Source organism: Melitaea cinxia, chromosome 10 (assembly GCF_905220565.1).
Source record: "Melitaea cinxia chromosome 10, ilMelCinx1.1, whole genome shotgun sequence".
Classification (NCBI taxonomy): domain Eukaryota; kingdom Metazoa; phylum Arthropoda; class Insecta; order Lepidoptera; family Nymphalidae; genus Melitaea; species Melitaea cinxia.
Window position 1 is genome coordinate 15,896,823 of NC_059403.1, and position 13,180 is coordinate 15,910,002.

General features: G+C 34.4%; 1 protein-coding gene across 1 annotated transcript in view; it reads left to right on the forward strand.

The window, feature by feature from the left end:
• Positions 1-13,180, forward strand: part of LOC123657480 (androglobin-like) — a 40,896-nt gene that overhangs the window by 16,897 nt on the left and 10,819 nt on the right. Inside the window, exons 7-15 of the mRNA XM_045593023.1 lie at positions 8,017-8,143; positions 9,012-9,148; positions 9,538-9,682; positions 10,552-10,709; positions 11,081-11,125; positions 11,296-11,397; positions 11,483-11,868; positions 12,377-12,589; positions 12,785-13,079. Of these exons, the coding sequence (XP_045448979.1) occupies positions 8,017-8,143; positions 9,012-9,148; positions 9,538-9,682; positions 10,552-10,709; positions 11,081-11,125; positions 11,296-11,397; positions 11,483-11,868; positions 12,377-12,589; positions 12,785-13,079 (1,608 nt within the window). The remainder of the gene's footprint in view (positions 1-8,016; positions 8,144-9,011; positions 9,149-9,537; positions 9,683-10,551; positions 10,710-11,080; positions 11,126-11,295; positions 11,398-11,482; positions 11,869-12,376; positions 12,590-12,784; positions 13,080-13,180) is intronic.

The following is a 13,180-nucleotide window of genomic DNA, read 5'->3' on the forward strand; positions in this document are numbered from 1 at the left end:
CATAACGACTTAAGTACTTCAAGCATAGGATAGGTCTCTATTTTTTTATATAAGTTCAGATGTCTAACATGATAGCAAACTAAAAAGTGTGTATCAGCGAACACGCAACTGTAGGTTACTCCTTAAGAATAATTAGCACGCTAATTATTGAGAAATTAATATTTTCTATTTAATTAAACAAATTGTAATCAATTAAAATAATAAAACTCTAAAATCAAAACACAATGACATGTGTTATTCGTATGCTATAAAATGTATGTATTATGTACAGTAAATGTTGGCAGATAAAAAAAAAACTAGTGTTGTTTAGACCACACGACTGAAGTAAAACTTCTGCACAATAGGCCTGCACTGTGTCTTAGATAAACGAATCGTAACTGGCTACGAGAGAAATAGAAAAAAATGTGTGCTCGTACCTCTCTCTTTTGCTCTGTTCGCCTCGCCCGATCACACTTTTCGTAACGCTCTCGTCACGTATTTACCAGCTTACTCACTAGTCAAGTGTACGTAAAAAAATTACTTCAACATCTCAGTACAGCAGGAGAACAGTCAATTGCGCACGGACCTGGAATGTTTACAGGCTAAATTTGATGACCTAGACCAGGTTTCTCGCAGCTGTAATGTGGAAATACAAAATATTCCCGAGAAAAAGGCTGAAAATCTCGTTCATTTATCTATCCAAATAGGAAAGTTAATTGGTATTGACATTAAAGAAAGCGACATTCGGTCCGTCCATCGGGTAGCCCCCGGCAAACCTAGCAACCGTCCAAAAAATATTGTACTTCAACTTAGTACACGCCGGCTGCGCGATGATGTGATTGCCGCTGCGCGCGCGCGCCGCTCTCTCACCGTGGCTTCACTTCTCGGCCCGCCCATGTCTGTCGCCGCCACTGCTACGAATCAGGATGCCCGCTTTTATATAAACGAACATTTAACGCTCAAAAATAAATTGTTATTTAGCACCGCTAGGCAGCACGCAAAGGCTAAAAATTATAAGTACATTTGGGTGAAAAATCATTGCATTCTATTAAGGAAAAGTGACGAAGCGCGAGTGGTACATATCCGATGTAGTAGTGATTTAAAGAAAATATTGTGACTCTGGGCGATGCCGCTTTGTGCGTATACACATAATCATCATAATATTGTTCTGAGCTTTACACATTTTTTTGATATTTATTTCTGTCTCTGTTGTACTTGTCGTTGTATAGTGTTGATGTCAGGGAGCACGAAAACGTTACACAAAACTTACTTACATACAATAGCTTATATAATATATTACTCTTCTTTTAATAATGCATTTAGATAATCTATTAATATTCTATCAAAACTGTGGTGGCTTGAAAACTAAAATTACTCAATTGAAATTAAATTTACTTACCTGTGAGTACGATGTAATTATCCTAGTCGAAACTTGGCTTTCTTCTGCTGTTTTTGACTCTGAAATAAAGACCGATAGCTACTTAATGTTCCGTCGAGACAGAAATCTTAATCTCACGGATAAAAAAGGAGGTGGAGGCCTGTTGATTTTAGTTAAAAAAAAACATTAATGTACTAAGAAGGTTTGACCTTGAGGCTAATAATATAGAGGAAATTTACTTACATTTCCCTTGCTACTCTAACTTACTTTTGTGCGCATGCTACATACCACCAGCATCCAAAAGCACTATGTTTGATAGGTTTTTCTGTAAACTGCATGATGTTTATTTGAATGGACATTTTTCAAATTTGATGATAATAGGAGACTTTAATCTACCTTACCTTAAATGGCTGTCTGATTGTCCGTCACCACACCCAGTTGTGTCCGATACTGACATATCCAAATTATTAACTTACACTATGGCCTTATTAAACTTGCATCAATTTAATACTATTCTAAATGAGAACAGCAGAACACTAGATCTCGTTTTTAGTACCAGCAGACACATAACTGTTAACACTGCAGAAGATCCGCTACTCAACCTTGTTCCTCACCACCCTCCACTCGAAATATTACATTCAGCGTGCAATAGGGAACCTCATATGTCAACCTTCAACGACCACAAAATTAAGAGAAACTTCTTTAAGGCTGACTACGAACTCATTAACAAGGATCTTTGTAATATAAACTGGACATCGGAACTCGCCAATCTGTCTCCCGAATTAGCTGTTGACAAATTTTACAATCTCTTAAATGACATAATTGAGAAACATGTGCCCCAGACAAAATCAAAACCCCCTCGCTATCCGAACTGGTTTTCTAAAAGTTTAATTTCTACACTTAGGCGAAAAACTAAGGTATGGATGCGTTGGAAAACTTACGGTTCATTAAGAGATTATCAAGAATTTGATTTACTGCGGAAGCGAGTCAAACTACTAATTAGGAACTGCTACAATCTATATATTGAAAATATAGAAAAGTCTCTTAAAGACAATTTAAAGTTGTTTTGGAAATACACCTCTGATTTAAAAGAAACTAACTCAGGATATCCAAAAACCATGAAACTTAACAATTGTACATCTAGTAATCCAAGCATAATTTGTAGTATGTTTTCTCAATATTTTCAATCAGTTTTTGAGCCGGTAAATCTAGAAGCTTACAAAATTTCTGACACACTAGATACTAATGAGACCCTCATATGTTTGAATCAACTTTATCTACCTCAACTTGACATTTATAAAGCACTAAAAGATATAGATCCTAGCAAAGGGCCTGGCCCCGATAACATTGCACCTATATTCTTAAAAAGAGTTAGTAAAAATGTCTCTTTTCCGCTTGAAATGATTTTTAATAACTGCCTCAGAAAAGGTGTATTTCCAAGCCAATGGAAAAGGGTTTTTATAACGCCTATATTTAAATCGGGTTCGAAAAATGAAATACCAAATTATCGGCCAATATCCATCCTATCAACTATTCCGAAGGTGTTTGAGAAACTAGTTCACAATTTCATATCATCGAAGCTTAAGCATACTATTATCGAGGAGCAGCACGGATTCGTTAGGGGGCGATCTACCTTGTCAAATCTATTAGTTTTCACAAATTACATATTTAAAAATTTAGACAAAAAGGGCCAAGTTGAAGCTATATACACTGATTATAAAAAAGCGTTTGACAAGGTGGATCATCTTTTGCTCTTAAGAAAGTTATCGTACAATGGCATTAAAGGTAATCTCCTTCGGTGGCTCTCTTCGTACTTAGAAAATCGTACCCAGGTTGTCGTCATGAATGGATACGCATCTTCTCCTGCACTTGTGACATCCGGTATCCCACAGGGATCGATATTGGGTCCATTACTATTCACTTTATTTATTAATGACATCTCGCCTTGCTTTAAACATTCAAAGTTTCTTTTATACGCAGACGATTTAAAAATATACTCCACCGTAACAAACAATAATGATATCTGTTTGATGCAGGAAGACTTGGATAGACTAAATGAATACTGTAGAGCCAATAAACTATTTTTAGCCTATAGCAAGTGCAAACATATTCGATTTTCAAGAAATAAAAACATAATACCATCCACCTTTTTGCTGGGAGATCATATGCTCGATACTGAACCGTCGATTCGTGACTTAGGTGTTTATCTGGATACAAAGCTTACGCTTGATACACACATTGATCATATAATAAAAAAATCTTACCGCATGTTAGGTTTTATCTGCCGCATCACGAAATCTTTTAGGCGAGAAGAAACATTTATGTGTCTTTACAAAAGTTTAGTGCGCTCACAACTTGAGTATTTATCCCCCATTTGGAACCCATACTACGATACATACAAAAATCGCCTAGAACTTGTACAAAAAAAGTTTTTACGTATCCTCAACTACCGTATTTATTCCCCAAGGTGCTCTTATGATGAATTATTAGATAGATACAGCATGATTTCTCTTAGCGATAGACGTTCGATGACTGATGCACTTACCCTCAGACATATTTGCATGGGTGAAATAAACGCACCACAACTTCTTGCAGAACTGTATTTTCGAGCTCCAGCTAAACCAACTCGGTCTAAAAACCTTTTCCATATAGAATTAACTAGAACAAATATAGGTCAACGCGCGCCACTTTACAGAATGTGTGTTCTACACAATAGTTTATTTAATGATATAGACATGTTCTCGTGCTCCCGGCATCTTTTTAAAACTAAAGTTAGGAAGCTATTTAGTTAGATCAATTAGTTGCCTTGGTGGTTTCATTAGCTCTAGACTATAATAGTAAAAACTAATCATCATTACTGTCCTTGCTGTAAATCTTATCCCTATGTTCTTAGTGAGACATAGAGGGGACAATTTGTATCTATTTTTTTTCTGTTTTATGCTACGCTGTTATTCTGTAATTGTTTCTGTACCGTTCTCCAAATAAATAAATAAATAAATAAATCTCATCTTACATGAACAGATAAAGCGCTGTAAGACGTTACTCGTAGCATCACTGAGCCACAGCGTCATTTGTTTCACACGATTTCATTTCTCACATTTTACACCCCTTAACAACAAATTTTCATAGAAAGCCCCCGGTATGAAAAAAATATGAGGAGTAAAATCTACTGAACGAATGACCTCGTTAGGTTTCTTGTAACGCCATCTATCGGAACCCAAAAGCATTCCGATAGATGGCGTTATTTGATTCGTTTATTTACCATTTGATATGCTATTAACCTTTTTCTTAGACTAGTAAACTTTTTTTGTGTTTATTTAGACAGTCGATCTGAAGGAACTATTTCCATCCCACTGCTGGGCGTCAACCCCTTAAGGAGTAAATTGCATTAATTTTTCTATAGTTTCATCTTTAATTATGACAATAAATAAAGCACCATTCACTGAACAGGTAAATTATATAACAAATTTTCTTTAACTGATTGTTGCATGTTGAAAACAATGCGAACACAATTAACTTTTTATGTGGTAAGATTATTTACATTTTTTCATCAGTTAAAGGAAGCTACTTAGAGCCTACTTACCTACTTATGCGTGTGTGAAAAGTTCTTGTAATTATATAATATTAATTGTAACTACTGCGTTTAGTAGTATTCCTAGGTATTCAAAAGAAATAATAAAAACGTGACAAAAATATTTATCATTTTAAAATGATAAAATAAGACTTTTTGTCTTTTGTAAATATATAATGAATAAGTAGATATGTATTTCTTAATTAATCATGGTCTTCTGGTCAAAGATAAGATAAGTAATATAATATCTGTATTTAAGCCAACTGTAATATTTTTTAAACATAAGTATATCAAACTCATACTCGAGGCAGAATCGAACTTACAACTTTTGGGGGTGAAGTAAAGTCACTGTCAAATACACCAAAGCGCCAGCTAAGTTTATTAGTACATAATTTTGTTTTAATATAAATAGATAAAAAACACGTCAGCAGTAGAACCAGATTTAACCAAATAAAAAATAAGAAAACTAAAGACTTTACAAAATATAGACCCGATCTCATAAGTTTCAAAACCTCGACATTTCCTAAACGAGACCGATTCGTGATAGCAATTGCAACAACCGTTCAACTGTTTGCAAATTCCTAATCTTTATACTATAATATTATCTTGAAATCGAGACTCTTACACAAGAGCTACTTATTCCCAGTTACGCTGTTTACATAATCAAATAATAAAAAATAAGAACGAATTCACACGATCGACTTACATTTATCACATCCTCAAAGAACTTTTTACTATACTTTTTATTCTGTTACATAGAAAATTAATTTCTAACATCATTCTAGTGGTACGTGTAAAATAAAATTATTAATAAGTTGATAGTGTTAATGCAGCCTAAAACAGTTTATTATAATGTCGCAACGAAAATTCATAAATACCGCAAAATAGCATGATTTATTAGTGGTAACGAACTGAGACCGGTGTCGTAATAATGAAAGACATTTCCCTATTATTTATTTATAGTACTTTGATGTATTGTTTTTAAATAAGATTTTTGTATACAACAGCTTATAGAAGTAAAACTTCTTTAAGTACGCTGAGTTGGGGAGTAAGCTGGTGAATGTGTGACGAGAGCGTTAGGAAAAGTTTGATCGGGTGAAGCGAACGGAAGTTGAGAGGAAGAAGTTAGTGAAGATAGAAAGAGAGTTGCGTTTCGTATATTACTGTAACTAAAGAAGTTTTACTTCTGTCGTGTGGTCTAAAGCACATTTTTTTTAACTGATAATTTAGTGGTGCGAATAGATTTGATTCCTGTTCTGGGCAGATAGTTATATTTGTTCAAATATTTGATTTTCGCTTCAGCTTCAGTAATATCCCACTGCCCAGTAGTGATATCATACTACTGGGCATAGACCTCTTTCCCTATGTAGGAGAAGGATCAGAGCTTAATCCACCACGCTGCTCCAATGCGGGTTGGCGGATATATTCCCTACTATGAGTAACGATCGCTATCAGGTGTACATGATAACAACCGGGACCGACGGCTTAACGTACTCTCCGAGGCACGGTGGGGAGACCCACAAGGACTGCACAAACACCCAGACCACGGCAAACACCTGTATGGCCAATACAAATGTTTGTCATGTGCAGGGATCGAACCCGCAACCGCCAGCACAACGGGTACAATCCATGGCTGTAACCGTTGCGCCAACGCGGCGTCTGGCGGCTTTATATTTGATTTTACATTACAGCCTATACAGTCCACTGCTGGACATAGGCCTCCACAAGTTCACGCCAAAAATAACGTGAACTCATGTGTTTTGCCCATAGTCACCACGCTGGGCAGGCGGGTTGGTGACCGCAGTACTGGCTTTGTCGCACCGAAGACGCTGCTGCCCGTCTTCGGCCTGTGTATTTCAAAGCCAGCAGTTGGATGGTTATCCCGCCATCGGTCGGCTTCTTAAGTTCCACGGTGGTTGTGGAACCTTGTTATCCCTTAGTCGCCTCTTACGACACCCACGGGAAGAGAGAGGGTGGCTAAATTCTTTAGTGCCGTAGCCACACAGCATACACACACATATTTGATTTTGGTCTCGATGTATTTTTGGGTCTCTTTGCCGTGCCACATAAAGCCTTGGATCCCAGTTGTTATCATAGACACTTGATAGCTACTGTTACTTATAACGTGGAAATTGTACATTAATCCAAAGCAGCCGTAGTTCAAGCATCGCCAATGGTCATATTTACCCTAGGGCCAAAAGGGCCATGGTTTTGGGTAGCATTTTATGAGGGGCGGCACAAGCCGAGCACGAGGGGCGGAATAAACCGAACATAATTATGTACTATGGGTGAAAAAAAAATGAATTTATGGAATCTGGTCAGCCGAAAAATTTGGAGCTGGAAAAGTTTGTTCGCCCTGGCCTCTGAATCTCAAAATAATCCACTCGCACCCTTATCCTACATAGTCTCAAGGGCTTTGCCCAAAACCTCATTCAGTGATAACGTACCTACTAGTAAAAGATATTTTAAACTCGGTCAAGTAATCTTTAAGTTTTTTCTTAGAAACAAACTGAAAAGCAAATCTTAATAATATTAAGAATGTAATATTTTATTTGACTTTTTGCATTAAGTAAATAGCTCACAGTAACATTTACTTAACCGAAATGAAGTTATATTCCAACATTTTTATTATAAACAATAAAAACTGTATAAGTATAGAACGCATAAATTGCTCTACTAAGAGATTTATTTACATTTTATTACAAGATGAAGCAGATACATATAAAAGGCGCTAACTCGGAATGTCATGTTTTAGTTTTATTACACTCATAAAATGATATCTATCTTTTGTAATGGAAATATCTATGTATTTTATCACTGTCTTTGATATATTGTAAAAGCTTTACTGAATTTGAGAATTTGTGTCATTTGTGTCAAAAAAATCGGCAGCCAAGTAATTTTTGAATAGATATAAAAATTAATATTTTTGTATTGAATTCCAGTAACATATTTCGAATTTTACAGAAAAAATATTTTAAATATTTTCGTAGTCGATTTAAAATCGTTTTCATACAATTTAATTTGAACGCCTGTTTTCACGAAGTATTCGCTCCGCGTGAATGTTTAATTGCTAATCAAAATTGTACAGGCGCTATTGAAGCTGGCCGCGCCTGACATGAATTCAGACGATACAGACTGTGAAGACGAATTGATGTCAGAATTTGATATAGTGCACGCCTTAACTGGTGCTGTGAACTTGATTTATAATTTTAAGGGTAAGATTAATGTTTAAGTACTTATTATGACCTACTTATACAGGCATGTCTAATTATTTTAAGAATGTGAATGAAGAGTTATAAACATTTTAAGGCTTCTAACATGGTGACAGGGAAGAATTTGAAGGTCATAGAGCCTTGAGTTAACAAAGATGTGGAATGTCCTATTTAAGTTTTTTTGTTCTTTTTTTATTGAAGTGTATACTAAAATGTTAAGTATAAAATTAAAGTTGTTGATATAGCCTAACGTCGATTTAGCCAAATTCAGATATATTTAAAAATAATATACTAATAATAATTATTATTATTTTCAGCCATATGACCATATTTTTGTTAGTTAATTTTTTTCCTGGAGACTATATAGTGATCTCTCATTCAAATTTTATCCCTAAAATACATTTTTTTAACAATCAATTTACGATTATTTAATGAACACAAAGCTAATGCATTTATTAAGTCGAGTTCATCCTGTTTTAAAGCTAAAAGTTAATTGACGTTATTATTTTTAAATATTACATTGAAGAGATACCTCAATCAATCTGACAGGTACAATAAATCTAACAAGTTTGAATACAGTTACATCAGCGTTGGAAAACTAAAATTATTAACAAGAATTTACCTTTGACCTTTAATTATAAGCAACATAAATTGAACCCAATAAATTAATATAGAAGCCACTTTATGACTCTCCTTTAAAACGTACTACAATCTTGATCGAGCCAGCCTTATATTAACACATACAGTGTGATTTATGTAACTATGACAATATAGAAACTTCTTTCTAAATAAAAATAGTTTAGATTTTGATACACTTGCACTATGATATAACTTTTATATTATTCTAATTAATATAGACTTATTTTTATAGATCCAGAAGTAATTTGGGAACTTTTAACGTCTGAGGTCCCTGTGTTTTCATGGGATAACGACGATGACACCGTCGCAAGTACAGTCAAGACAAGAAGTACGAAAAAACCTACAACGAAAGAAACGACGGTGGTCAGGGTAACTTATGGTGGACTTAAATAAAATCTTATATTTATATTTATAATCTTAATCTGTCTAGCTTCAATATATCTTACTAGCGAGAGTTTTGTAATTCAAAACATGAGGAGTTTAAGAACAACTATTACGATGTGAAACCTGTGTTTGGGGAAAATAACCATGTAAAACACCAAGGCAAAAAAAAAAAACATACAGATATGTATGGCCGATGCATACAAATGTGTATGGCATATACAATTTGACGTAGTCGCGAGACTAGCGCGTATCTCAACTCCTCTCAATATTGTAAAATGTTTACTCCTTTTCAAAACTACTAGTTTTATTCCAATGTTTGAACAGAAAAATACAGTATTAACGTTGTTTTTTTTTTTCTTTGGTGGCTTCTTCAGCGTGGGTCAATGACGTCTATAATAATTAAGGATACAAAGGATTTCCCCCCATACGCCCTTCCAGGGATAACACCAGGTCATGAGATGGACTTACTGGTAATAATGGTCAGAGATTTGCCATTGAAGAAACCTCAACCTGAACCAAGTTAGTTGTAATATGTCTTACAATAATATTGAGGAAAATTAGATGACGTCGATTGAAACGCGCATCAATAAAGCTATTTTGAAGTAGCGCCGTAAAATTTTATAGACTTTTAATTGATAACTGAAGTATTTTTTAATATATTGAATAGAAATTCGCTTATTTCTTTTTAAGTTAACGCCAGATTTAATATTTTTTTATATAAATTTTTTGACTTCAGATAGTAGTAGTTTAAAAAATAAATTTTGAATGTAGTTAGTTGTAATTTTAAAGTAGTAGTTTGAACTAACCCGTAATAAAACACTTTATCATCTACCATTTTTTTATATTTATTATTTAAAATTTCAATGTGCACATTGGCGCAACGGTCACAGCACCGGTTTGTTGCTGTTGCGCCGGCGTTGCGGGTTCGATCTCCGCACATGACAAACATTTGTATTGGCCATACAGATGTTTGTCGTGGTCTGGGTGTCGGCGTCTCCCCACCGTGCCTTGGAGACCACGTTAAGATGTCATTCCGGTTGTTATCATGTAAACCTGATAGCGATTGTTACTCATAGTAGGGAATGTATCCGCCAACCCTCCTTGAAACAGCGTGGTGCATTAAGCTCTGATCCTTCTCCTACATGGGGAAAGAGGCCTATACCTAGCAGTGGAATATTACAGGCTGAAGCGTAAAATTTCAAACATCACTCTTTTAAGCATTTGTGGTAGCTAACAAGCTTCCAGTACAACTTTCTTCAGCATCAGGATCAGTAAAAGTATCATATTCGTTCCAAAACCTAAAAGTCCATTCTTGTAGTAATTATCGTTTGCTTAGTTAGTAAAAAAGGGCCTTTTTATACCATAAGAAATATATTCACCTATTTTAGGTATACCATTATGGAAAACGTACCGCTGGCTCGACTGGGCGCGACAGCACGGCTTGTACGAGGCTTACGACTGTCCACGGACAAGGTTCTTGAAACTAAACGGGCTCTTGAAACTCTCTTATGCTCCTCATTTATTAGATGTTCAAAGCACAGAATCGGTAAGTTTCATTTAAAATAAATTAAACTTAATTACAATGACTTATAAACGAAATGTTCCTCTGCTAGACATTTTTGTCATGTAGTAAAACTCAATTTCGCGCAACGCGTTTTGCTACTCTATTGCGATATATTGGATACATTTCCTGGCGTATTATCGATTATCATTGGGTGTTTATGTTAAGAACAGAGACAGAAGGCTATTGCTTCGATTCCAGGGAGAGGTGGAAAAACTCAACTAAAAACTAATACTTTTACCTTAATACATGTTCTGAGTAAAAGTTGAAAAAATTACCGCAGACGTATGGTCTACTACAACTGTATGGTCTTCAAATAAAGTAATTTTTCTTTAATATGCACTTTTTTGTTTCAGATAACTTTTCAATTCAGAGAAGAGCATGACAAGTTAATTGTGCCGGTGAGTACTATTTTCTTTTTTCTCTTAGAAAATTATTAGATTAAAAAAAAGTCTAAGAAGTTTGCTAGGTTATTGTTGTGACTATGTTTTCATATAATAATTATAAATACATATAATTTAAACCTTTTTTGTCATGATAATGGTAATTTAAATATATTTTAATCTTTAAGACTAAGAAGGCAGCAAAAGATCTAAATAGATCGACGACAGCCAATTCCACAGTAGCTCAGCAAATAAAGGAGGAATTACGAGAATGGATTCAGTTTAATGCGGTAATTTAGGAATATTTGATCAAAGCGAGGATTATAATTTCAGAATAATAACAGCTTTGATTGTTTGAAGATTTTATGATTACAGATACAAAAAGTAATTAAAACTGTAAACATTTTGTACTATCCGTCAATGTACTCTTTTACGTCAGTGGCAAGTAATCCAATGATTAGAATAACTAAGGCAGCTCCGAATAAAGCTTTGGATATACAAGCGCCGAAATTTGCACCACTTTATCTACAACTAGATGGACCTGACGAGAATGTTCTAAGAATATCACTAAATACACTTCATCCAAGAGTGCTACTAAACTGTGGTGTACCGATTATCGACTATGTTGAACCAGCTTATTTAATATTTGAAGTTTTTGAATGGTTCGTTGACTGTGATTTACCAAAGACAAAGGCTTTTATTGAGACTAGAGGATATGATTCAGTTGAGTTGAAACTATCACCTGGTAGACATATTTGCAGGTATGATGGTTAAGTTAGGTTATGAGGTATCGTTATGCTTGAATTTCACTGACTCGTAGTACATTTTTACTATCGGTCACTGATAGTCATTAATTGCTAGCCAAAAGTCTTCTAAGGGTCTTAAAATGTAGTAAACCTAGATCAATTACGAACAGTTTAAGTAATTTTTAAATGATTTCTTTAGTTCTCTATCAATTAATTATCAATATGACTTCCACATATACTTAATATTCATTTAAGGTTGGCTAAAGCAGAGGGGCATCATAAGATTTATAAATAATAAATAAATAAATATTTACACAATACACACACGGTCGTCTGTTACTAAAGTAAGCAACTTAATGCTTGTGTTATAGGTTACAGCCGATATATAAGATTTATAAGTACATAAATATTTGAATAAAAATATAAAAACAAGTTTATCAATATAATTTCTAATCAAAACCTATTAGAATACTTAATAACCCATAAAAAAGTTCTTCTACAAATATATCTAAATTCTCGTCAGGATATGGGTACATTCACGCATGAACTGGCACGCAATGTTACTCAGTGAGTCTTCACTTTTGCTTGGAAGACGAGATGTAGTTCAATGTGCTGCTGTAAAAGAGTGTCCTTGGGCAGCACGATTTCTCTCAAATCTTGGTTCTGCGTTCTCCAATTGGATAAGAGTAAATAGATCAACAATGAATATATCTGGAAGTGATAAGGAGTTTTACAGGTACATAAATATTTATAAATTTTAATAAAATCATACATCAAGCAATAGTTAATATTGTAAGTCATGAATGTCATTCACTACATCAATGTACTCTAATATTCGTAAAAGGTAATATACGACTATTAGTATGTATAATTATATAATAAAATATAACATGTTCAATTACAAATAAAATACCTACATATAAAATTTTAGGTCATATCAACCAGATTTAGAATGGAATCCAGAAATTGTTGGATACAATAAATCCTTATTGCACTGGATGTTCAGACAAGCGTTACAATCTTTGTTTTTTAAAATACTTCTTCCCCCTGAGTTTCGAGCAGTTTGTACAGTTTTACGGAAATATTTTTGTGATCCTGATTTCGGAATGCCAACAAAACCTTTACCTCCAAAATCTTTACGAGAGATTGAACTTTTAGACCCATGTGATTGTGCTCTGCCGGAAATAGAAGAGATTGAAATAAAAGAAGACCAGTTAGAGGAACAAGTGGTTATTGTATACTATACTTAACAAATAATGAAATCATATTTTTACTGCCACTAAATATAGTAAAATATATTAAATTATTATCTGCTTGAAATCATGAC